The following is a 26656-nucleotide window of genomic DNA, read 5'->3' on the forward strand; positions in this document are numbered from 1 at the left end:
TGATGACTGGTTAGGGATGTATGCAGACATTTTATTTGGATTTTTGTCATTGGTGGATGGAACTACAGCTGCTGGTTGAGCCCTTGATGCACACAGTAACCCTAGATAGGCCCTGACTAGCCCAGAGGTCAGCAGTATCAAAGCTGAGGAACTACTTTTATTTTATTTCATTTTGTCATCATAGGTAGTTGTGCCTGGCACCTTGGCACATGTGGCATCAGAGGACAGCTCTGTGGAGTTCTTCTCTCCTTCTAGCTTCCTGTGCATTCCCCAGATTGAGTCCATCATCAGGCTTACTATGCAAGGAAGAGCCTTTATGGGCTGAGCCAGCCAACCCATTCCAGTGTTTTTTCTTTTTTCTTTTTTTTTGGGGGGGGGGTTGTTTGTTTATTTGTTTTGTCTTTGTTGTTTGGGGTTTTTTGTTTGTTTTTGGGTTTGTTGTTGTTGTTTGATACAGGGTCTCATGTAGCCCAGACTGGCCCAGAAGTTGCCTTGCATCTGAGGGACAGCTCTGAATTCCTGAGGGCTGGGTTGGGTCTTGAGCACAGGACCTACTAACTCCATAGCTCCAGAAGTCAGTAGCTCCTGTGGTGCTGTGAAGTTTCTTAACTGTTTCCCTGCATAGCACGGTTGTTAAAGCAGGAAAATAGAGCCCCTCCCTACCTCTCTTATAGGTCACCACTTTGAACAGATTTATGTTTATCTCTAAGAATTACTTATTGTAGCCGGGCGGTGGTGGCTCACGCCTTTAATCCCAGCACTCGGGAGGCAGAGCCAGGTGGATCTCTGTGAGTTCGAGGCCAGCCTGGACTACCAAGTGAGTCCCAGGAAAGGCGCAAAGCTACACAGAGAAACCCTGTCTCGAAAAACCAAAAAAAAAAAAAAAAAAGAATTACTTATTGTGGTTTGTGGGTTATGATCATCCCAAGACTTGCTCAGCAGGGCTCCATCTTCAGCACCACAAAGAAGAAACACTTAGCCTAATGGCACCCATGGTCACTTTAGTCTGTCTAGAATGCCTGTGCTTGGGGAGTTGACAGGGTTTGTTGTTGTTTGTTTTTGAGACAAGATCTCACTGTGCAGTCACAGACTGGGTGGTGGTAACAGGTGTGGGTCCCAGGTGGGATGAAAGCAGCAGGTGTGAGTCTCAGATGAGGTGGCATCAGCAGGTGCAGGTCCCAGGCAGGATGGAGGTAGCAAGCACAGGTCCCAGGCAGAGTGACAGCAGCAGGTACAGGTCCTAGACAGTGCCTCTGTCATAAAGGGCATGAGGGCCTGGGTGCTGCGGTTGAGGGTGACGTCTTCCTCTTGTGACAGTCTGAGTCATGAGTCAAGAGGCACCTGTTATGTTCTTGGTCACTTATGGTGGCACAAGCCTGAACCCCCAAGCTGGGGCAGGAGGAGGATTATTAAGTCTTAGGCCAACCTGGACTACATCTCCAAAAACCAAGTGAAAGACTCTTTTTTAAATAAATAAAATGGTCTATTTTAGACAAAAGCATGTTCAGGGAGGCTCCCCAGCTAGACAGGACAATGTCAAAGAAAGCCAACTCCAAGTCCTTCACAAGAAGAGACAGGTAAGTACAGAGGTATTGGGTGGTGGGTAGTTCTGACTCCCAGCACCTAAGGCTTCAGGTCAGAGGCATTCAGTCCTCCTCTAGGACAGAGGCCAGGACTGTGCTGCCCATGAGAGCTGCTCAGGTGAGTGTTCATATACTGAGTGGGGTAGGGGACACCCATACAATTTCCAGGCAAGTATAGTCCTGGCTCCACCCCCAGCCCCTCTGACACTATTTCCATTTGAACCTATGAAGTACACAGAGGTTGGGGGTTCTGCCATACCCAGAAGAACCAGGTGAACGTGGTTTACTGAGAACTGAACCGCTGGACACTGCAAGATCTGCAGCAGACCATGGACATGATGGAGTAGCAGATGCTGCTGACCCTGCTGTCTGTGTGGGTAGCTTAGCTGGACCTCATGAGCACCAGTGTGTCTTCTGTCATCTCCCCACCCGACCTGAGTTGGTCTTGCACCCACAGGTGGAAGAGAACATGATTCTGCTGGAGAAGGATGAGAAGGAATTGGCAGTCATGTGCTGTGAGGAGAGGCTACAGGACGGGTGCCAGAGATGCAGCACCAGCTGCTGCTCCAGCAGAAAGACCAGGAGCAGAATGCCATCCTGGATGCCCAGGTGGGTCTGAGAATGCTCCTGAGGACAGGGATGCATGAGGGAACAAGGGTCAGGGTGTCACCTCTTGCATTCTGCCCACTCTGCTTAGGCTCCTGATGTTAGCATAGACTGGGTATGGACACCTGTGTCTGCCACAAGACATGCAGAATCCTTGGCACCTGCCAGCTGATGGCAGCAATGTCAGCTGCCATCCCACCCTGGTGTCTAGCACAGCAACAGTATCCTATCAAGGGCAGATAAGAGGGGTTCCTGTTTCCTGGATGAGATGGCTAAGTCAGCCTCCAACCTTGTGACTTTCCTATAGCCAGGAAACCTGAGGCTGGAGGCTGCCAACACCCTGTTGGCTGCATTCTCAATCTGCTAGGGAATCCTGGGGCAATTTTCTAAAGCTAAGCACATAGCTTCCATGACTGTACCCTTAACACAAATGCCAGTGTAACCATCTCCATTTTCTGAATGTCGGATTAAAGGCATGTGTCACTACCACTTGGCAATAGCCTCCCTCCAAAACATGTGAGAACCTGTATTCAGATTGTTAGCCCAGCCTACAGAGCAATTTTAGAGTGTTTGATGACTGGGTGTCTTTCAGGGATGTGAAGCCTATGGGTCGCAAACTGAGTATTTCCAATCTGCAAGTGCTTGTATGCATGAATATCTGACAATTTTCTCTCAAGTTTTATAAAAATCTAGTGAAATTATACATAAACTTGTTGGAATTGAGTGACTTCAGTGTAGAAGCTTAGTTCTGAAGTTTTCTTTGTATTTCGTAATCATTTTCTGAGACATTTGGTTTTTTGAAAAAGGGCTTCTCTCTAGTCTTGGTTGCCATGGAATTCACTCTATAGACCAGGCTGGCCTCAAATCCAGAGATACCCCTGCCTCTGCTTCCTAAGCACTGGTATTAAATGGGTGTGCCACAGCCCGACTGGGAAAGTAATCCTCTTGGTAGTGTTCTTGCCTAGTGTAAATGATGCCCTGGGTTTATTCCCAGCACTGCACAGAACCTCACATGGTGGTGCATGTCTGTACTTCAGAACATGAGAAGCAGAGGCAGGAGGATCAGAAGGTGCTGCTTTGTCCTTTGTACTGCTGTGATGTTAGTTCACTTCCCCACATTCTTAACTTTAGGTAAACACTGACACTGTATCCTACCTAGCTCATTAGGTCAGAACAGATGAGAACCAGCACCTTTTTTTTCTGTGTAGCTTGAACACAGGATCCTCCTGCCTCACCTTCTTGAGTGCCACAATTACAGGCTACCTATTCAGTTACAATCATGTGAAGCATAGTGAAGGTTAATGAGTCCTTTTCTAAACCCGGCATGATGCTTGTAACCCTGGCCCTCAGGAAGTGGGAAGGAGAGAATTCAAGGCCGGCCTAAACTAGGGAGTAAGACCCCATGTCAACAAAATCCTTTTCTAAGTCATGGTTTCTCAACCTTGGCAGTACTGATTCAGAAGAGAAAACTGTCAGGGAAAGGGTGGGTGGTGCCCTGTATCCTATGCCATGTTATACTGTGGCATGCTTAGCAGCATCCCTGGCCTCACAGGTTGATAGAGGTACTTTCTTCCCAAGGCAAGCCAGCCAAAATGCCTCCAGACATTGTCTAATGTCCTCTCAGCTGCAGATCAGCCCTGATGGAGACTGCCTTGGGGAAGAGGGAGTGGTTTATCCCCTGGGAATAGATGAGCAGGCTTGGAGGGGCCTCTTCCTGAGAGAAGGGACACAGAGGGTTATCCCTACAGCCCATTTCTCCATTCACATCTCTGAAGATGTTCCAGTCCTAAAAGGATTATCAGTGTAAGACCTGCTCCATGTCATGAAGAATAAATTGTGTTCTAGAGCCTGGGTGGGACATAGATCAGGGATGGCCTGCCATAACTGAGTCAGTGTTCTTGTCCTGTCCATCGCCAGAAGCACCACTACAGGAAGCTCCCAACTGAAGTACACCAGGCTCTGGGCCAAGTCCCTGCTGGCTACATCCCTTACTTCACACACCGCTTCCCAAGGCTGCTGCTACACACTCACCATGCCCTGAGAACCTGTGCTTCTGAGAGCTTCTTCCTGCCCTACTAGTCACCAACTTTGGATGCTGGGAGGTCCTGCCAGATGTCAAAGATCTGAGACAACCAGGTGCCCCAAAGGTGGACCAAGGAGTTAAGGCTATGGCTCAACCTTGTCTAGGGAGCATCAAAATATTGAACAGCAGTTTAGCAGCCTGAGGCTGTTGGAACAGAGGAATACTCTGGGTTCTGGGTACTCACAAAAACACAGGATAAGAAAAGATATGCACATATATTGAATAAATATAAAGCCAAGGAAAGAACAGTCAAATCCAATAGAAATATATCTATACAAGTTACACATTAGACTGAAGGCAGGGGAAGAGGTTATAAACTCAGATCCAAACATATACAGAAATAACTCACACAGCAACCCCTTCCCCACCCAGCCCCAAGGCCACGGGCACTGAACAGCAGTCCCGGAACCCGAGCAACGCAGTCCCAGGCAGAGCTTGCAGAGTGAAAGGACACCAGCCCAAAGGACAGAGGCCTAGGTGTTGTCCTCCAGTCTGCTGCTGGGAGACTTTGAGCTCAGCATCCTGTCTACCATGGTGTGGGCATAGCATAGCTGTCTGCCCAGTTCCTCGCAGCAGCCATATTCCTCCAGAAGGCTCAGGCTGTATGTGTGGAAGTCCCGGTTCTTGTTGATGGAGGTCCCAGCTGCCATCATGGGGCACAGGATAAATTTGGTGTGGTCCTTGGAGGGAAGAAGGGAGTGAGTGAAAAGCTCAGCTGGGGCCTGAGTTTGAGGCAAAGGGGAGGAAGGCCCCCCACCTGGTGAAAGGGACAGCACTTCCACCCCACCCAGCCACCTCAAGTACAGGCCCCTGCACACCTGGAAGAAATTAATCTGTATAGTGCCATTGCTGAGGTGCAGGACGATGGCGCAGCTTGTGTGGAGCCATTTTTTCAGGTAGGGCAGCCAGGCCAGCTCATCACCTTCCCGGGCTGTGGTGTTGGCCCCTGCCGTCATGGTGGCCCCTGCCTTCTGCAGGTGTTCATTCACGTAACTTCGGAAATGCTGGAGGAGAGTGATCTGGTTGGAAAGTTGAGGCAGGGATTGCAGAATGAGAGCCTGACCCTGAGGCAGACCTCATACCCTGCCACACCCTCTTACAGCAGCCAGTTCCCACCTTCTTCATCAAGGAGTCAGGGTGGGAGCTCATGGTGGGGTAAGACTCCATTCCATCATGGTCTATGTACTGGAGGCTGTCACCATCATTGTAGAGGACAAGGCATGTTGAGTCATTAAAGAGTGCCCCTGTGCTGTTGTCACAGAGCTGATACCCTAATGGCGGGGGGGGGGGGGGGGAGGGCTGTCTTAGAAAGGCAGGAGGAGGTGGACAAAGGCTGGAAATAGCTCAGTAGTAGAGTGCTTGAATGTATTAGGCCTTAACAATTCTTGGTAACACAGCCACACAATTACGGACATCACTCACTTGTTCACTCAAAGGCTACTATGGCAGCACCATCCCCTGCCCATCGCACATTCTGGAGACACCTACCAAGTCCATACTTCATTGATTGATCTACCCACTGGCTGACCCAGAAGATGGGGATACATGCAGGATCCTCAGCCTCCTCTGGGATAGAAACAGAGGACTTGTTAGGCCAGTCCCTTCTTCTGTCTTCTCAGATAATCCTGCCCAGAGCTGGGGGGGGGCACCCCACGAAGCCTGTGGAGGGCTGTGACAGCACAAACCCAGACACCCAAATTGCAGCCCAGGACGTTAAGTCCCAATTCGTTAAGTGGGCCCCTTTACTGTGTCTCAGGAACTGTGGTAGGTGTGGATAGGAAAAGAAAACCCTAGGCTTCTAGAAGGACCCACATACTGACCAGAGGGATGAAGAGTAATCAAAGTCATTAACATCAGGGCTGGTGGAAAGCCTAGTGCCTCAGATTAAAGTGCTGAAGAAACTGAGCAGACCCAACCATTCCTGCAATGCTGGAACCACCTCAGTGCACACGAGTCCCAACTGCAGATACATGAACGTGTCGGGAAGAAATGTTATGGAGAATTAAGTCAGGTTAGGAAGTGCTGGCAGTGGGAGTCAGGGTGGTGACAGTGGGCACAAAACCCTGAGGCTGGAGCTGACCTGAGTCTCTTGAGAACCAAGGGATTAATTCCCTGGCAGAAAGGAGACAGAAGATGCAGCTGTGCAGAGGTGACCTATCAGTCACCTACAGAGTGAGATGGGGCAGAAGCAGGCAGAAGGCACACCAGGAGGGCCTTGGGTGTCAGGCTAACTCATCTGGATTTTGATCTCCAGGAAATGGGGGGCTCTGCTTGCTGACTGAGATACCCTGCCTTCTCCAGATGGGAAGCTCCCTACAGGACTCACCTTGCCGCACCAGCCTTCGCTCTGAGGGCTTGGAGGCATTGACCCTGGTCAGCTGCTACAGCATGTCACTGAGGTGGCACTTGATGGCCTCACTTGTCCCCCAAACCACTGGTTCCTCCTTTTCCCAGGGATGGTCAGGTAAGGGTCTCTCTACACCTAAGAAGGTGACATGGTCATTAGCCAGGCACAAAACCACTGGAGGGAGCACAGGCCGGCCTGCCACAGCTAGCACTCTTCCCACAGTACCATTGGCTCTCACTGCTGTTGGGAACTGAGTCAGGACTCGGTTGGTGTGTCAGGTATATGGTGCTTACTGAGAGGCCACAAAGCTTTAAGAGCTCAGGCCTCTGCTCCAGGCTGCCCTTCCAGGACACCTTGCTGTTGCTGTCCCTCAGGGAGGGAGCCTGAAGGGACTGAGTGAAGCAAAGAACGAAGGGCACCTTGTGCATCCAGGAAGGCGGAAGGATGGATGAAGCTCAGTGTAATCCTTATGCATTGTTTGCCTAAACATAACTGAGTCTAATGAAATCCACACTGAAACATTAGTTGGCCTATGTTGATGGGGCTGCATTGGTCACTGTTGCTGTCTTTATGCTTGAACAAATTCACTTCCCCAAACCAGCACGTGTCAGTTCTCCCGTGAAACAGGACATTCCCTAAATTTTCAATTAAAAACAGCAACAACAATCCCACCATGCTGTATTAAGAACTTAAGTGTAAAATAAAATATCTAAGCTCTGATTTTAAAACTAGACAAAAAGGGGTGGAGAGATGGCTCAGCCACTAAGAGCACTGGCTATTCTTGTCAAGAACCTGGCTTTGGTTCCCAGCATTCTTATGGAGGCTCACAACTACCTGTAACTCCAGTTCCAGGGGATCCAAGACCGTCTTCTGGCCTTTGTGGTCACCAGGCATTCATGTGCTACACATTCGTATATGCATGTAAAACACCCATTCACAGGAAAAACAAAATGAGACGGTTTGCAGAATATGTAAAATCAAACTTGTCCAAATAAAACTATTGAAAATGGAGGACGACTACTCCAGGATCACATAACACATGATACAATCCTCTACCTTTGGATAATCTGGAAAATGTCTATAAAACATTTTCATTTATTGCTACTTTACTAAGAAAAAAAGACTCCTAAAGGAGCAGTATTTTAATACCTCCCCATAAGATAGGATCCACAAGTCCAGCACTACAGGAAAGGGAAACAGAAAAGGGAGCTCAGCAATAGCTCAATTAACAGAGTGCTTGTCTAGTGTGAAGCCCTGAATTAACATTCTCAGCTCCTTATAAACTGGCCGTGGTGGTCCACGCCTGTAATCCTAGCACTTGGGAGACAGAGGCAGAAGGAACAGAAGCTCAAGGTCATCCTTGGCTACTGGGAATTCTAAGCAGACTGGGCCACATGAGACACTCTCTCAAAAATTTAAAAGGGAAAATAAAAATTACAGCAATAATTACTGCACCAAGACCCACATGTGGGTGCCAAATTTGATGGGCAGCAGTTTTTCAAACAACTTCCTGCAAGATACTTACCAATGACCGAAAAAAACAGTATCTGTAGCAGAGACAGCCTTGTCTCCCCGACACATTGAAAAGAGCACATTCCCTCTGCAGCATTCCTGCTCAGAATGTAGAATCTTCCCTAAATCACGAGGAAGCAACAAACCCAACAGGAAAGACACTCATCAGCACCCTCTGAAAGTGTCAAGGTCACAAGACACAAGGAAAAACCCAGAGACTGTCACAGGCTGGAGGAACTAAGAAGCTGAGGTCTCTAAATGCCATGTGCAGTACTGACTTGCACCCTGGTACAGAACAAGGTGATGTTAATGGGGGATCTGTTTGATTGACATGAGGACTGGAGTTTGTTGACAGGATTATCTTGTGGTTAACTTTTTAGTTTTGGTAATTATTCTATAGTAGAGAGATGCTGATAATGGAGGACGCTGGGGGAAGGGCACATAGGAAGTCAGCTCTGTTTTGTTTATAACACTTTGTATAGCCCTAAAATTATTCCAAAAAACCAAAGTCATTGAGTCAGGGGTGAGGCACACATTGGTAATGCCAGCATTTTGGCAGTTCAAAGCTAGCCTGAACAACATGAGACTCTGTCTCAAAGCACCAAAACCAAAACTAAATCATCGCAAGTCATTTGCCTAAAAATGTAAATCTAATTGAACTAACTGAGAACTCTGTATTAAATTGGAGGTATATCCACACAGAGAAACAAAGTCCTTCAAGCTACTTCTCAAAGACTACAACCCTTAATGAAATATATTAAGGTCAAACAAAGCTGCAAGAAAAAATTAGTAATTCTAAATACAGTGGCACATTCCTATAAGCCCAGCATCTGGGAGGAGAGGGGGTAGTGAGGCCAGAGATTTCAAACCTGAGGCCAGTCTTGGCTTCATAGTCTGTTTCAATAAATAAATAAATAAATAAACAAACAAATAAATAAATTGAAGGAAAGAGGAAGGGAGGGAGTCAAAAAAAAAAAAAAAGGAATGCTACCAGGTGAGGTGTCTCATGCCTTTGATCCTAGCACTTGGAAGGCAGAAACAGGTGGATGTCTGTGAGTTGGAGGCCAGCTTGAGCTACATAGTGAGATCTTGTCTCAAAAAAGAAGGAAGGAAGGAAGGAAGGAAGGAAGGAAGGAAGGAAGGAAGGAAGGAAGGAAGGAAGGGAAGGAAGGAAAGAGAGAGAGAAAGGGAGTGAGAGAAAGAGAGAAAGAAAGAAAAGAAGAAAGAAAGAAAGAAAGAAAGAAAGAAAGAAAGAAAGAAAGAAAGAAAGAAAGAAAGAAAGAAAGAAAGAAAGAAAGAGAAACAAACAAACAAACAAACAAACAAGAAAAAGAAACTGTGAAGACAAAATGGGATTAGATTAATGCTCACAGTCCTGAAGGTTGTGCTGGTGTCTGTCATGTCTGTTTTCAAGAAGTATACACAGAAGCATTAACAGAAAAAAGTTTGCTCTTAGGGCAGGAGAGATGACTCAGTGATTAAGAACACTGACTGCTCTTCCAGAGGGTCTGAGTTCAATTCCCAACAACCACATGGTGGCTCATAGCCACCTGTAATGAGATCTGGTGTCCTCATAATAAATAAATAAATCTTTAAAAAAAAAAAAAAAAGTTTGCTCTCAATCAGTTAAGAGAAACGCATAGAGGATTGATGATGAAAACATCAAAAGAAATGTAAACAGACTGGGAAAAGAGGGTCAGATGCTTCTTGTTCATTCTTCTATCTATTTAATCCTTTGTTTTCTTTTTCAGACAGTTTCTCTAACAGCTCTGGCTGTCCTGGTACTCGCTTTATAGACCATGCGGGCCTCGAACTCACAGATGTACTTTTGTTTAAGTATAAAATGGCTAGACCACAAACTTGATAATAGCTCTTTCTCCCATCAGAAAACTGAATGAGGGCTCTATTGCTTCAGGAGTTTAATTTCTGAAATTCAGAGCAAACTGTAGGCAAATTAAATACTAATAAAGAGTAGTCTTCATGGAAAGTTGAATACTTAGAGACTAATGGAGCTAGGAAGAATGTGGTTATGAGCACCATTGTTAACCAGAACATCTTACTCAGTGGGCAGATGAAAAAAAAATCAACTGTATTATTCAAGGTTCTTTACATGATCAGGACTGGGAAAATGAATCTCTCCATGTATGTAGAAAGTTGATTTCATAGAATGTCTTACAAGCTGTGTTCCAGGAAGTCTAACAATGGCTGCCTACCAATGAAAATTTGAAGAGTACAGTACTTGTTCAGTTCATGAGGCTAAATATTTTAGCTGGTCTTAACTATACACCAAAATACCAAGGAAGTAGGCTCTAATGCTAGTAAAGGAATGAACTTGGTGCTAGGGCAAGGAGCCAAAGAGAGAGACAGAGCTTCCTCCTTCAGTATACTTTATATATGTAGGCAGCTTCCAGAGGTACAATCCAGATTAAAGGTGGATCTTAACCTTTGATTTTTTTTTTTTTGTGTGTGTGTGTGTTTTCAAGACAGGGTTTATCTGTGTGACCCTGGAATTCATTCTGTAGACCAGGAGAGCCTCAAACTCAGGAAAGTCCAACTGTTTCTGCCTCCTGAGTGCTTGAGTTAAAGGTGTACACAACCAGCAAGCAGCTAATTTTGGATTTCCCCTCAAATGACCCAAATTAAAGATGGGTCTTTAATTTCAAAACAGAAAAATAATCTCTCACAGGTATATCAACTCTTTGGGTTTTAGTTAATTTCAGAAGTAGTCAGTTTGACTACCAACAATAGCCATCACAATAGCCAACAAAGAAGAAATGAGAAAAATTTCTTACCTGCAGGAGGCAGGGAAAGCATGCTTTTCCTAAACAAAGGAAGTATGTGGATTTTACTTAGGAAGTCTGAACATGTTCATGTAGAATTCTCCCTATTCCTAAACAGGCAGGTAAAGAAAACCACTTCTGATCATAATCAGAATGTAAAAGCAGAGATATTTAGGGATATTCTTAGTGCAATGTCATGCAGAAACTTATGTAAATTATAAAAATGATGGAAAGAAATCCCTTGGCAGGTTCATTTTGTACCACAAGGTCTTAGCTGAAAATTGATAAATGACACAGTGGAAAAAATATTGCTTTGGAAACTATGCAACCTGTCAATCTTGTTGTTCAGTCTAAAGGATAACTGTACCAATGCCATTGCCACAGATGGAAAAAAGAGAGAACAAAAATACAGAGGACTTCAAGGAAAAGACATTTTACATCACTGTACACTCTGCTCTTAGATGAGTGGTTACCATGAACTATATTAACCTCAGAATGAAGCAGCTTTTGCCTCTTAACAGGCTGACTCGGTGGAAGTGAAAAGCTCCTTCCATGCAAGAACATAGGGATATCCTGGCTGCTGTCTGTCTCTGGGCTGTGATATCACTGTAGAAAATTTCATTCTTCCCTCTTTCTCACATTAAAAAAAATTAAATTATGTGAGTATTTTGCATGCATGCATCATTGCACAGTGCTTACAGGGGTCAGAAGAAGGCAGGAGATGTCTGGAACTGGAGTTACAGAAAAGGGTTAGCTACCACATGGGTTCTAGAAATGGAACACAGGTCCTCTGTAACAACACCCAGTGCTCTTAATTGCTGAGCCATCTCTCCAGCCCCTCTTTTTATTTAAAGTTTATTTTCCTAAATTGTTAATTAAAAGATATTACATTCCTTTTCCCTTTTATCTCTTCATTCCATCCCTTCCCAAACCCCTTCTAAATTCTTCCTTTTTAATTATGGGTGAATAAGTATGCTGAAATACATGAACACAACTTGTTGCATCCAGGTTTTTTGGTTGTACCTATATGGATAGTTGGCTGATCATGTTGTATTGGACAAATAATTAGGGAGCTCATCTCTGCCTTATTCTCTCAAATGGAAGAAAATTCTACTTTTTTGTCAGCACCAGGTTTGTGCCCCTGACTAGGCTGCCTTGGATAGGAAACATGATCAAGAATAGAAAACTTAGGGTAGAAAAACACCTTACTAGTTAAGAGCACTTCAGATTAAAGATGGACACAGCTTGTACAACATTCTAATAGTTCCACTTTCTTCCTACAGGGAGAGATTCATTCTACCAGTTCTGATAATGTAAAGAACCTTGAATAATGCAGTTTTTTTCACCTGCCCACTGAGGGATATGTGCTGACTAACAATAGTGTTCATAAACACATTCTCCCTAGCTCCATTATTCTCTAAATATTCACCTATCCATGAAGACTACTCTTTATTATTATTCTTTTGCCAACAGTTTGCTCTGAATTTTAGGAATAATACTATACTATGTGGGACTAGTACACATGTTAGCCACATTGTTTCCAGGAGGATGAAGGGGAAGTGCCTGTGGAGATCAGGAAGATCACATGGTCTGTTATTAGAGCCAGGGGCACATGCTATTGAAATGCAAATCTCTGCTGGTTCACAAAAGTTCTGGGTCTGCAATGGAAAGTAGGATCAGGAATCATTGTGCTATGTCTTTAAGCACAGTTTAACCATATGGGGGTGCTCTTGTCACTCAGGTCTCACTAGCCAATCAGGCCTCCAGGTGCCCTGCTAGTCAGAAGGTGTGCAGGGTCCTTCCATCTGCCAGCTTCAGAATTGTCTTTGAGAGACTCTGTCACCAGTAGTTTTGTTTGCTGTGCTGGTAGTATTGCTGCAGGGAGCTGAGCAGAGGGCAAGGCTGAGCTGAAAAGCAAGATATGGTGAGTGAGGGACATGCTGTTGAGTCATGGGAGACAGTGTGGTGGGTCCTCCACTTGCTGGGTGGAAGGAAGTGGTCAGATGCAGAGTTCTGCATGTTCCTGCATGATTCTGCATTGTCCAGCATGATCCCGCTCATCCTGCATGCGACAGTGTGGATCTTTGTGGTCCTGCATGGTCCTGCATAGTCTTTGCAATTCTTGGGGCTGGCTGGCAGCTTCTGAATAACTTCAGTCTGCTGCTGCAGAGCATTGGGAGTGGGACTGTGCTTTGAAATGTCCTCGGTGACATCACTGTGAAGTACTGGCACCACCATGCTTGTGTTGTTTCTATGGAACACATATTTGCCAAATTCAAAGAGGCCTGGTCCCTCCCTTTTCTTCCAGAAGTTCTACACTTTGAACATTTAACATTAAGGTTTAGGATCCAACTGGAATTACTTCTAGCACCTTGTATACAGTATTTTCTTTGTAGATTTGCACTCCCATGTTAAACTGTGATGGAGAAGAGTAGAATCAATGGTAACAGAATTGATGGTACAAGGTCTTTACAGTCCTTAGGAGACATTAATTCACAAAGTAAAATTTAGGTAAGAGAGGACTGCATCACAAATACCTGAAAGATAAGTAATATGCTAACCATGTCAGTTAGAAATTAGTATGATAAGATATAAATGTTTGTTCCCAGGATTAACCAGCTGATACAGATATATATGATATATATACACGATAGGATAAAAGGTTATATTGTTGACCCTCCTTTTAAAGAGCAACAACTTGTTTAAAAATGTTTTACATTGCTATGGATTTTAGTTTATTGATACAAATTTAAAGTTAATTTTGTTATACTGTGTGTATATTTTTACTCTTGTTTAAGGTATGTTTGTACAGCTCATTTAAAATTGTAATGGATAATTAAGAAATAGATTAATAATTAATCTTCCATGATAGTCAAACTTATAGTCATTTTAAGTTTTCTAGGTATACATAGATATGATTCAAATAGATAGATAATTTTCAAATACTTCAAAGACCTGCAGAATATGGCATTTAAAATGTTTTTAAAAATGTAGACTTTCTGGACAATGAGACATGTCAGCTCTTGGTAGCACCGATTTACTTCAGAGACGAAGATGGTCATCAAAGACACTCTATATGGAGTTTATCTTCACCTTGGCAAAAATAGCCATTTGGGAAAGAAACTGTTGTACCTGGACTGCTTGATTGACTGGATATGCAGTTCCCGTAGCAAGGTGACCACTGAACTTTGCTTGGCAAAATGGTCCTTCAGGTTCCTGCTTCACAGAGGAAACTGCCAGACATTTTACAGGACACAGAGAGAAGTGGCTGAGAGACTCAAGGCCTGTGGGCTGAAGACAGATGCACCGACTTTAAAGGGGAACTTTGGGTGACTGTCCAGGCTGCCCGCTATCTCTGTCTACACTGCAAGACTCTTGAAAGTTGCTTGGATCCTTCTCCCGTTTCTCAGGTAATTTTATATCCTTCTGAGGTCTTTGATGGAGTTGAAAACTAGATAGTTATAATTTTATTTAGTTATGATAAGAGATAAGTTAGATATAAAACCTTGAACTCACAAATATAAGATAGATAGGATATCTTCTAAATTTTGCCAAACACAAATAGACTAGTTATTATAAACAGACTAGATATTAGAACTGTAATTCTTGCTTGATAATTGTTTTGTTATCTGTAATTTTACTATGTGAAAGTTGAAACCTTCCTTTTAAAAAAAAAAGAAAATGGGAAGTGCTGTGAATATCACTCTGTACAAATAAAATGCTGATTGTCCAGTAGCCAGGCAGGAAGTATAGGAAGGATAAGCAGAGAAGAGAATTCTGAAAAGTGGCTCAAAAGAAAGCTTGCTACATGTCCACACTTACTACATCTGAAACTGGTTGTTATCTTTTGCTATTACTATGGCATATATCTTTATATGTCTGTACACATAAATAAATATGAGCTACTGGCCATTTGCTGTTTCTTCTATTTATATGATTATAGGGCAGACAACTTTGTTTTGAATAACCAACTAGGGGACTCATCCCCCTCAATAGTCTGTAGTTTCCTGTAGTATTTGATCTAGGGAGAGGGTCTCATTAGATCCCCTCACACCTTCTGTGTTAGTATGTGTACTGGCCATGTTTTCTCTTCCACATGATATCTTCTTGCATGGTTCAGGGCCTGTCTATTTTGTTAGCAGTGTCTTTGGCTTCCCAGCTCCTGTATGAATGTAGCTCTGGAGGTCCAGGTCTCCTCTTCCAGAGCTCTGTGGTTGTAGTGGATGGGCTGCCATGCTGTCTCCTCAGGCCTTGATCTTAAAGGAGCTCTCCAGTTTAGCTTCCAATCACTCCACACTGGACCTCTTTCCTCAAATCTGAGGTCACCACAGGATTCCCAGGTTCTCCAAGTCAGGCTAAAAATGATGTCTGGAAGGGCATTTCCAGAGATAGTGAATATTTGTGAGCATGTTTTATGGGTGTGTCTGTGAAGGACTTGCCTGGAGGTGCATTTGATGATTGCTGTTGGGTTTGCCTCAGGGAGAAGATGTTTTTCCCAAGTGATTGGCAGGCTTGGCCCAGGGAGGCAGGGAGGCAGGGAGGCAGGGAGGCAGGGAGGCAGGGAGGCAGGGAGGCAGGGAGGCAGGGAGGCAGGGAGGCAGGGAGGCAGGGATGCACAAGCTCACAGGCCCTGTGCACCAACCCAGTTCTTGCCTTGCCTATCTCAAATATCTGTGAAGCTGAGTGGGGTGTTCATGGAGTGTCACCTGCCCTGATCATTTGCAGCCCTCGAACTAGTCCCTGGAAACTCCAGGAAACTGGATCTAGCTGAAAAAGGAGTCCAACCAAAGCTTCTGATGAAACCCAGATAGGTGGAGGTCATAGTGCTGCTACTGTATCTGTTTGGGATAGCAGGAAGCTGAAAACATCACAGGAATAGCTGGCCATGGTCATATAGGTGAGAACCTGATGGAGGAAAAGTGAGGCAGGTATACAACTAGTCTTATTCAGGACCTTCTTGCCACCAGGTTACCTTCTGATTCTTTAGTCCCAAAGCACTCTACAGACCTTTCTTTGAGTCCAAAACCATTCCAAATACTTCCTGGTGCCCAGCCGCTTTACAGAGCCTTCCAGGGTGGCCCCAATGCCTTCTGAGACTTCAGGTACTGCAAGAGTCTTGGAATGTTCCAGAGACAGCATGGGTGATATTCATAGGTAAGCTACTTGGTAAAACTGGAAATGTTATAAGCTAAACACACTCATAACTATATTTTGAAGCATTATTAATTTTGTATTTAAAAATCTAGTTATATTTGCTATTATCAAAATTATGGAGCTTGTTGATATTATAAATTGCTGCTCTTCCTATAGATTGACAAGTCAGCGTTAGACAATTGTTTGGAAGCTCCCTCTTATATAGGAAACTGTCATATTTTGAATAATGAGTCAATGATATAGAATAAAATGTTTATTGGAATTTTTGGTTTGTTTGTTTTTTGAGAGGGTTTCTCTGTGAAACAGTCCTGGATATCCTGGAACTCACTCTAGACCAGGCTGGCCTTGAACTCACAGAGATCTGCCTGCCTCTGCCTCCTGAGTGCCTGGATTAAAGACATGTATCATCACCACATGGCAAATTTGTCTAATGTTCAATATATATTATTTTATATCTGTTTTATATATTCCATATTTTCAATACGTATTATTCATTAAACTATACAGTGTGAGTTTTAGACTAGCTGGAATTTTCTAATGGGACCTTGTCTCAAACAACAAAGTAAGATTATATTCAACTATGTGTGTGTGTGTGTGTGTGTGTGTGTGTGTGTGTGTGTGTGTGTGCTCATGCACACGTGAGCACTATGTAGACCATATTCAAGGAGATCTACCTGACTCTGCTAACATACTCAAATATATTCATTTATGAAAATGATTTTTCAGGGATCAATGGCTCACACCTAAAATGAATTTCATATATTGTCCTTAACCTGAGGACCTCTGCAGTGGTTAAGCTGGGACCCTTGAGTGCATATTGGAAAATGTTTTCAGGGTGAGTCAAAACAAATCAGAGTTGGAATTTTATTTTGAGACAGGGTTTCTCTATGTATCTCTAGCTGTTACTGAATTCAGAATGTAGGCAAGATTGGCCCAAAACTCACAGAACTCTGCCTGCCTCTGCTGTACAGGTATTGGAATAAAAGTTATTTGCCACATTGTCCAATTTTAATTTTATTATCTATTTACTTATGATTGTTTGTATGTATGTGCTCATTTATTTGTGGAAAGGTGTGCATATGTGTCATGGTTTGGGTGTTATAGTCAGAGAACAATTTGGAGTGCTGGTCCCTTCCCCTCAGCATGTTTGAGATGGGGTCTCTAGTTTGCTATCTCATGTAAATAGGCTTGCAGGATTTCTCTTGTCTGCCTTTTCTCTTGCCTTAAAAACACTGGATTATAGGCATGCACTCTTGAAACTGTATTTGTAATACACAAGTAAAGGGATGGTTGCAAAGTGAGCACTTCATGTGTTGAACCATTTTCACAGCCCTAAAGTTTATGAAACAGAGAATTTTGGAGTGAGTCTGTTTTGAGACAGTCTCACATTCTAACCTTGTCTGGCCTGGAATTCACTATGTAGTAGATGGGCTAGGCCTGGAACTTGAAGAGGTCCACCTGCCTCTGCCTCATGTGATGATACCTGGGTAAAAAGAAATTTTTCTTATGGATTTAGCACAGATATTAGTAGAAATAAGTTTGGGAAAGTGTAGTCTTGTGAGGGAGAGCCACACTTAATTGATAGAAAGCCATGTGACAGTGTGTGCCTTTCTAAGATCCATTTCAATGGGTTCTTAGGGAGTTTCTCTCTGTGTGTCTCTCTTCTCGGTGTCTTTCTGTCTCCTTCTCTTTGGAAACAAGATCATAGTTCTGTTCCTGAGGATGTTTGCGTGTGATTCTGTTTTAATGAGGTAAAAACATGGGTCAGAAGAGTTCTGCACTGTGCCTTACGCTACATGAGGTTCATAATTCTGCCCTGCAATCCTCAGACAATTGCTGCTCACATCTGGGAAAGGAGTAAGTCCTTATTCAAAAGGTTTTACATACTTTGGCCTTAAATATGGCTCATTTGTATTTGAGATATCACTTTAAAAAGGAAAATTTTCTATCTACACAGCAAATTTTATTAATTTTGTGTGACAGTTAATATTGATTTTTCAATTTGATAAGATCTAAAATCAGCCAAGGGAGACTCCTCCAGGCCCATATTTGAGGACTTATCTAGATCATGTTTTTCTCTGGGGTGTGGTTATGAGAGATTATCTTGTATAGGAAGTTCATTGAGATGAGAAATCTTTTGTCCCTTCCAGGAGTGATAGTACCATTTCATCCCATTGTCTTGTTACTGGATTATGTAATAAGAACCAACATTTACCATTCTCTGACTCCTGACTATGGATACAAGGTGATCAGGTTAATAGGAGAATTAACATACAATAGGTTGAAGGAATAGAAACTACCCTTGCTTGCTATCTGGCTAGAGCCCATTTATTTGGGAGTTTGCTGAGATTTTTCTACCTTGGTGTCTTGACTGCCAATCCAAGATTGAAGGGCTCATGGAGAGCTGATGACCATGTCGAGATTCAAAACACCTGCAGAAAGGGCCCGAGAGGACACTGCTTACAGCAGACACCCGAACCTGTGGTAGATTCTAGAACCATAGGATAAATAAGGAGACTTGCCAGTGTGGAATAGTATTGGCACTGAAGGAAAGTTGTGTGTACTAGGGATGGCAAAATCTAAAACACGGAGCTTCCCTAGTCCATGAGATCCCAGAATATCATTAACAGGCTCAGAATTTGCACAATGTGATACAGGAAGCTGTTCAAAAAGGAAAGAACAGAAGTATTGCTTCCTAATTTGTTTTCCTTAAATGTGATTGATTATTTGCTATGCTCCTGTTCTTCCCTCTTTGAAAACAGTGGGATGTTATTTATTTTTTCACAGAATATACATTTAAGAGACTGTAGACTTTTTAAATGTTGGAATTTTTAAAGGCTATGGGATTTAAGAATTTGAAAGTGTTTATGTTATGATTAACATGAGACTCTGGGGAACATGGATAGAAACATTTTGTTTGATAGGGATGTATTATAAAATTATGAGTCAGAGACGCAGGTAGGCCTGCGGCGGGGGCCGGTGGAGGTAGACGGGCCCAGCGGCGGCAGCCGACAGGGATATTCAGACCCAGCGGCAGCCGGCAGAGACATTCAGGCCCAGCGGCGGCCCACAGAAGTAGACGGGCCCAGCGGCGGCCCGCTGAGGTAAACGGGCCGGCGGCAGCGGCCGACAGGGACATTCAGCCCCGGCGGCAGCCGGCAGAGACATTCAGGCCCAGCGGCAGTCCATAGAGGTAGACAGGCCCGGCGGCAGAGACAAGCAGATGCAGGTAGGCCTGCAGCGGCGGCCCGCGGAGGTAGAAGGGCCCAGCAACAGCCCGCTGAGGTAGACGTGCCCAGCAGCGACAGCCTACAGGGATATTCAGGCCCGGAGGCAGCCGGCAGAGACATTCAGTCCCAGCGGCGGCCCACAGAGGTAGACAGGCCCGGCGGCAGAGACAAGCAGACGCAGGTAAGCCTGCGGCGGGGGCCGGTGGAGGTAGACAGGCCCAGCAGCGGCAGCCGACAGGGATATTCAGACCCAGCGGCAGCCGGCAGAGACATTCAGGCCCAGCGGCGGCCCACAGAAGTAGACGGGCCCAGCGGCGGCCCGCTGAGGTAAACGGGCCCGGCGGCAGTGGCCGACAGGGACATTCAGGCCCGGCAGCAGCCGGCAGAGACATTCAGGCCCAGCGGCGGCCCACAGAGGTAGACAGGCCCGGCGGCAGAGACAAGCAGACGCAGGTAGGCCTGCGGCGGCGGCCCGCGGAGGTAGACGGGCCCAGCAGCAGCCCGCTGAGGTAGACGGGCCCAGCGGCGGCAGCTGACAGAGATATTCAGGCCCGGCGGCAGCCGGCAGAGACATTCAGGCCCAGCGGCGGTCCACAGAGGTAGACAGGCCCGGCGGCGAAGACAAGCAGACGCAGTTAGGACTGTGGCGGCGGCCTGTGGAGGAAGACGGGCCCAGCGGCAGCCCGCTGAGGTAGACGTGCAGCGGCCGACAGGGACATTCAGGCCCGGTGGTGGCCCCCAGAGGCAGACAGACCCAGCGGCAGCTGACAGGGACATACAGGCCCGGCGGTGGACCGCAGAGGTAAACAGGCCCAGGGACGGAGACAAGCAGACACAGCTTGGAACAGGGACGCCCCTAACCCCAACATCTGGGGAAGAAGCTATCTCCGTGGGTCAGAACCAGAACAAATCTGAACACTCCGTCTGAGGACAACCCAGGGCCCAGCTGCTGATCCTGTGAAACCCAACAACTTGGAGGTGTTGGTGAGACTACCCTGCTCAGCTGAAACCCATCTGGGAGAGGATTCAGATGCCTACAGTTTAAAGTCTGAAGAAACAAGATCAGCTGAGGAGTTGACAAATGAACAAAAAGTGACCTGAGAACACAGAAGAAGGCGCTACCCAGACAGACACCAAACCAGATCACCAGAATCATAAGTATATAATTCACCGATCGAAATCAGCTGCCCCTGAAGAAATAGTCCAAAAGCACCAATTTAACCAAGAACCCCTACTAAACCAAGACTAAAAATTAGAACAAGAGAGGCACTCTCAGACACAGACACCACCTGCACCTCACAGAGGAAGAGATGAGCAGGCGCCAGTGCAAAAATACAGGCAACAACATAAAGACCTATATGGCAACATCAGAACCTAGTGATTCTACACCTGCAAGACCTAAACATACCATGACAGAAGAAACAGAAGAAATCAACCCTAAAAATGACATTAAGAAGATGATAGAGGCCCTTAAAGAAGAAATAAAACATTCCCTCAATGAGGAAATAAAAACTTTCCTTAAAGAGGAATTGAAAAACTACCTTAAAGAGGAAATAAAAACTTTCCTTAAAGAGGAAATAAAAAACTCCCTTAAAGAGGAAATAAAAACTTCCCTTAAAGAGGAAATGAAAAACTCCATTAAAGAGGAAATAAAAAACTCCCTTAAAGAAATGGAAGAAAAAACGAACAAAAAAAGGGAAGAAATCAAAGAAAGCCAAGAAAAAGCAATTAAACAGATGAAAGAAACATTCCAACATCTGAAAAATGAATTTGAGACAATAAAGAAAACACATGCTGAGGGAATGCTGGAAATAGAAATCCTGACAAAACGAACAGGAACTACAGAAACAAGCATAACTAACCGATTGCAAGAGATGGAACAGAGAATCTCTGACACTGAAGACACGATAGAGAAAATAGATTCGTCAGTCAAAGAAAACACTAAAGACAAAAAAGTCCTAACACAAAACGTCCAGGAAATTTGGGACACCATGAAAAGACCAAACCTAAGAATAATAGGGATAGAAGAAGGAGAAGAATACCAACTCAAAGGCACAGAAAATATATTCAACAAAATCATAGAAGAAAACTTTCCTAATCTAAAGAAAGAAATACCTATGAAGATACAAGAAGCTTACAGAACACCGAATAGGCTGGATCCAAAAAAAAAGTCCCCTCGCCACATAATAATCAAAACACTAAACACACAGAATAAAGAAAAAATATTAAGAGCTGCAAAGGAAAAGGACCAAGTAACATATAAAGGCAAACCCATCAGAATAACACCAGACTACTCAATAGAGACTATGAAAGATAGAAGATCATGGACAAACCTCATGCAGACACTAAGAGACCATGGATGCCAACCCAGACTATTATACCCAGCAAAACTCTTAATCACCATAGGCGGAGTAAACAAAATATTCCAGGATAAAACCAGATTTAATCAATACCTGTCCACAAACCCAGCCCTACAGAAAGCACTAGAAGGGAAAATTCAACCCAAAGAAGCTAAACACATCCATGAAAAATCAAGCAATAGATAATCCTACACCAACATACACCACAGAAGGACAACACAACACAACCAAAAAAATAACAGGAATTAACAATCACTGGTCATTAATATCCATCAATATCAATGGTCTCAACTCACCTATAAAAAGACACAGGCTAACAGAATGGATTAGAAAACAGGACCCATCCATATGCTGCATACAAGAAACACACCTTAACTCCAAAGACAGACACTACCTCCGAGTAAAGGGCTGGGAAAAGGTTTTCCAAGCAAATGGACCTAAGAAACAAGCTGGTGTAGCTATCCTAATATCTAATAAAATAGACTTCAAACTAAAATCAATCAAAAGAGACCAGGATGGACATTACATATTCATCACAGGAAAAATCCACCAAGATGAAGTCTCGATTCTAAACATTTATGCTCCAAATACAAAAGCACCCACATTCATAAAAGAAACACTACTAAAGTTTAAAACGCACATCAAACCCCACACATTAGTAGTGGGAGATTTTAACACACCACTCTCAGCAAAAGATAGATCTACCAGACTGAAACTTAACAAAGAAATAAAGGACCTAACAGATGTTATGACTCAAATGGACCTAATAGATATCTACAGAATATTCCATCCTAACACAAAAGAATATACCTTCTTCTCAGCACCCCATGGAACCTTCTCAAAAATTGACCACATGCTTGGACACAAAACAAATCTCAACAGATACAAAAAAATTGGAATAACCTCCTGTATTTTATCAGACCACCATGCCTTAAAGTTAGAACTCAATAACAACAAAAATTATAGAAAACCCACAAACTCATGGAAACTGAATAATACCCACCTGAAACATCAATGGGTCAAGGAAGAAATAAAGACAGAAATTAAAGAGTTCCTAGAATTCAATGAAAATGAAAGTACAACATACCCAAACTTATGGGACACTATGAAAGCAGTGCTAAGAGGAAAATTCATAGCTCTAAATGCACACATAAAGAAGATGGAGCAATCCCATACCAATGAATTAACAGCACAACTGAAAGCTCTAGAACAAAAAGAAACAAACTCACCCAGGAGAAATAGACGCCAGGAAATAATCAAATTGAAGGCTGAAATCAATGAAATAGAAAACAAGAGAACAATACAAAAAATCAATGAAACAAAGAGTTGGTTCTTTGAAAAAATCAACAAGATAGACAAACCACTAGCCAAATTAACCAAAAGGCAAAGAGAGAACACCCAAATTCACAAAATCAGAAATGAAAAGGGAGACATAACAACAGACAATGATGAAATCCAGAGAATCATCAGATCATACTTCAAAAACCTGTACTCCACAAAAATGGAAAACCAGGAAGAAATGGACAATTTTCTGGATAAATACCAAATACCAAAATTAAATCAAGACCAGATAAACCATTTAAATAGACCAATAACCCCTAAAGAAATAGAAACAGTCATCAAAAGTCTCCCAACTAAAAAAAGCCCAGGACCAGATGGTTTCAGTGCAGAATTCTACCTGACTTTCAAAGAAGAACTAATACCAATCCTCTTCAAAGTGTTCCACACAATAGAAACAGAAGGAACACTACCAAACTCTTTTTATGAGGCTACAATTACCCTGATACCCAAACCACACAAAGATGCAACAAAGAAAGAGAACTACAGACCAATCTCCCTCATGAACATTGATGCAAAAATACTCAACAAAATATTGGCAAACCGAATCCAAGAATACATCAAAACAATCATCCATCACGACCAAGTAGGATTCATCCCAGGGATGCAAGGATGGTTCAACATACGGAAATCAGTCAATGTAATACACCATATAAACAAACTGAAAGAAAAAAACCACATGATCATCTCCCTAGATGCTGAAAAAGCCTTTGACAAAATCCAACACCCCTTCATGATAAAGGTCTTAGAAAGAATAGGAATACAAGGAACATTTCTAAACATAATAAAAGCAATTTATAGCAAGCCAACAGCAAACATCAAATTAAATGGAGAGAAACTCAAAGCGATACCACTAAATTCAGGAACAAGACAAGGCTGTCCACTCTCCCCATATTTATTCAATATAGTACTAGAAGTTCTAGCTAGAGCAATAAGACGACAAAAGGAGATCAAAGGGATACAAATTGGCAAGGAAGAAGTCAAACTTTCACTATTTGCAGATGATATGATAGTATACATAAGTGACCCCAAAAACTCTACCAGGGAACTTCTACAGCTGATAAACTCCTTCAGTAAAGTGGCAGGATACAAGATCAACTCAAAAAAATCAGTAGCCCTCCTATACACAAATGATAAAAGGGCTGAGAAAGAAGTCAGAGAAACATCACCCTTTACAATAGCCACAAATAATATAAAATACCTTGGGATAACACTAACTAAACAAGTGAAAGACCTTTTTGATAAGAACTTTAAATCTCTAAAGAAAGAAATTGAAGAAGATATCAGAAAATGGAAGGATCTCCCATGCTCATGGATAGGTAGGATTAACATAGTAAAAATGACAATCTTACCAAAAGCAATCTACAGATTCAATGCAATCCCCATCAAAATCCCAACACAATTCTTCACAGACTTGGAAAGAAAAATACTCAACTTTATATGGAAAAACAAAAGACCCAGGATAGCTAAAAGAATCCTATACGATAAAGCAACCCTTGGAGGCATCACCATCCCGGACCTCAAACTCTACTATAGAGCTATAGTAATAAAAACAGCTTGGTACTGGTATAAAAACCGACATACGGACCAATGGAATCGAATTGAAGACCCTGACATTAATCCATGCACATATGAACACCTGGTTTTTGACAAAGGAGCCAAAACTATACAATGGAACAAAGAAAGTATCTTTAACAAATGGTGCTGGCATAACTGGATGTCAATATGTAAAAGATTACAAATAGATCCATATCTGTCACCATGCACAAAACTCAAGTCCAAGTGGATCAAAGACCTAAACATAAATCCAGTTACACTAAACTTAATAGAAAAGAAGATAGGAAGCACTCTTGAACGCATTGGCACTGGAGACCATTTCCTAAATAAAACACCGACAGCACAGACCCTGAGCACAACCATTAATAAATGGGACCTCTCAAAACTGAGAAGCTTTTGCAGGGCAAAAGACACAGTCAATAAGACAAAAAGACAGCCAACAGATTGGGAAAAGATCTTCACCAACCCCACATCTGACAGAGGTTTGATCTCCACAATATATAAAGAACTCAAGAAACTAGACATTAAAGCACTGAACAGTCCAATTAAAAAATGGGCTAAAGAGCTAAACAGAGAATTCACAAAACAAGAACTACAAATGGCTGAAAGACATTTAAAGAAATGCTCAACATCCTTAATCATCAGAGAAATGCAAATCAAAACGACTCTGAGATACCACCTTACACCTGTTAGAATGGCTAAGATCAAAAACACCAATGACAACCAATGTTGGAGAGGATGTGGAGCAAAGGGAACACTCCTCCACTGTTGGTGGGAATGTAAACTTGTACAACCACTATGGAAATCAGTATGGCTGTTTCTCAGAAAATTAGGAATCAAACTACCTCAAGACCCAGCCATCCCACTCTTGGGCATATACCCAAAGAATGCTGATACATACCATAAAGATACATGCTCAGCTATGTTCATAGCAGCACTATTTGTAATAGCCAGAACCTGGAAACAACCTAGATGCCCATCAACGGAAGAATGGATGAAAAAAATGTGGTACATATACACAATGGAATACTACTCAGCAGAGAAAAACAATGAAAGCATGAAATTTGCAGGCAAATGGATGGAACTAGAAAAAATCATCCTGAGTGAGGTAACCCAAACCCAGAAAGACAGTTACGGTATGTACTCACTCATTGGTGGATTCTAGATATAAAATAAAGAACAATCAGACCACAACCCATAGAACCATAGAGGCTATATATATAGCATGGAGGTCCCTAGGACGACTGTGGCATATAATAAATTTCAGTTTTACTCAATTATTGAAAAAAAATAGCCAAATGAATGGAAACACATGAACTATGAACCAAAGACTGAGGGGCTCCCAGCTGGATCAGGCCCTCTGAATAGGTGAGACAGTTGATTGGCTTGATCAGTTTGGGAGGCATCTAGGCAGTGGGACCAAGTCCTGTGCTCATTCCATGAGTTGGCTGTTTGAAACCAGGAACTTATGCAGGGACACTTGGCTCAGTCTGGGAGGAAGGGACTGGACCTCCCTGGACTGAGTCTACCAAGTCGATCACAGTCCTCGGGGGAGGACTTGTCCTGGAGGAGGTGGGAATGGAGGGTGGGCTGGGGGTAAGGGGAGGGCGTGGGAGGGGGGAGAATAGGGGAACCCATGGCTGATATGTAGAGCTGAATGGTATTGTAAAATAAAAAATATATATCACACACACAAAAAAAAATTATGAGTCAAATGAATATTCCCCCCCAAAGTTACTTTGGGTCAGGTTATTTTATCCACTTAACAGAACAGAGACTACTCTACCACCCTGTTTGCTGCTCAAAATGAAAAGAATCCAGATTGACAATTCATGGACATCTACCAGACCTTTAACTTGAAATACATTTTTAATGGTGATCTATGAGACACAACTTTGAGTCTTTTTCTGTGTCACTAATGTATAATTCCTTAGTGCTTTCATCCCTGCAACCATTTACATAAAAGCTCCAAAAAGTGGACTTAGTAGATTGTCTTCACATATATCAGCATACTGATTCAGACATAGTTTACAAGGAAGAAGTTGGAATGGAAATTCATACTTAGTTTACAAGGAAGAATGGAGTGGAAAGGAAAGTGATGGAATG

The 26656-nt window shown here is 43.2% G+C and overlaps 3 protein-coding genes across 7 annotated transcripts in view; 2 read left to right on the forward strand and 1 right to left on the reverse strand.

The window, feature by feature from the left end:
• Positions 1–26656, forward strand: part of LOC143269227 (disks large homolog 5-like) — a 181257-nt gene that overhangs the window by 87698 nt on the left and 66903 nt on the right. The window lies entirely within an intron of this gene.
• LOC143269368 (uncharacterized) lies at positions 1294–14593 on the forward strand. Of its 3 annotated transcripts, none has more exons than XM_076554470.1 (4): positions 1294–1577; positions 1815–1956; positions 2041–2192; positions 6527–14593. In XM_076554470.1, the coding sequence occupies exons 1-4, from the start codon at positions 1501–1503 to the stop codon at positions 6552–6554; spliced, it is 399 nt and encodes a 132-aa protein (XP_076410585.1). In that variant the 5' UTR covers positions 1294–1500; the 3' UTR covers positions 6555–14593. The 3 variants fall into 3 exon arrangements, 2 of the variants coding, with proteins under 2 accessions (XP_076410585.1, XP_076410583.1); XM_076554468.1 differs by lacking the exon at positions 6527–14593 and adding an exon at positions 4107–4518; XR_013045780.1 differs by lacking the exons at positions 1815–1956; positions 6527–14593 and adding an exon at positions 4107–4518 and having other exon boundaries at positions 1295–1577.
• Positions 4745–5634, reverse strand: LOC143269369 (serine/threonine-protein kinase PLK1-like). Its single transcript, XM_076554471.1, has 3 exons — positions 5389–5634; positions 5091–5291; positions 4745–4952 (listed from the first exon to the last, which is right to left on the reverse strand). The coding sequence occupies exons 1-3, from the start codon at positions 5437–5439 to the stop codon at positions 4746–4748; spliced, it is 459 nt and encodes a 152-aa protein (XP_076410586.1). The 5' UTR covers positions 5440–5634; the 3' UTR covers position 4745.

The sequence above is a fragment of the Peromyscus maniculatus genome, chromosome 18, assembly GCF_049852395.1.
Source record: "Peromyscus maniculatus bairdii isolate BWxNUB_F1_BW_parent chromosome 18, HU_Pman_BW_mat_3.1, whole genome shotgun sequence".
Lineage (NCBI taxonomy): Eukaryota > Metazoa > Chordata > Mammalia > Rodentia > Cricetidae > Peromyscus > Peromyscus maniculatus.

What these genes read in the sequence shown, in the direction of transcription:
- LOC143269369 (XM_076554471.1), bottom strand. Translation starts at nt 5,439, where the DNA reads ATGGAGTCTTACCCCACCATGAGCTCCCACCCTGACTCCTTGATGAAG. An exon ending in CTGACTCCTTGATGAAGAAG is followed by an intron (nt 5,292 to 5,388) that starts GTGGGAACTGGC and finishes CTTTCCAACCAG; the next exon opens with ATCACTCTCCTCCAGCATTT. An exon ending in TACAGATTAATTTCTTCCAG is followed by an intron (nt 4,953 to 5,090) that starts GTGTGCAGGGGC and finishes CTTCCCTCCAAG; the next exon opens with GACCACACCAAATTTATCCT.
- LOC143269368 (XM_076554468.1), top strand. Translation starts at nt 1,501, where the DNA reads ATGTTCAGGGAGGCTCCCCAGCTAGACAGGACAATGTCAAAGAAAGCC. An exon ending in CTGCTGACCCTGCTGTCTGT is followed by an intron (nt 1,957 to 2,040) that starts GTGGGTAGCTTA and finishes TTGCACCCACAG; the next exon opens with GTGGAAGAGAACATGATTCT. An exon ending in ATGCCATCCTGGATGCCCAG is followed by an intron (nt 2,193 to 4,106) that starts GTGGGTCTGAGA and finishes GTCCATCGCCAG; the next exon opens with AAGCACCACTACAGGAAGCT.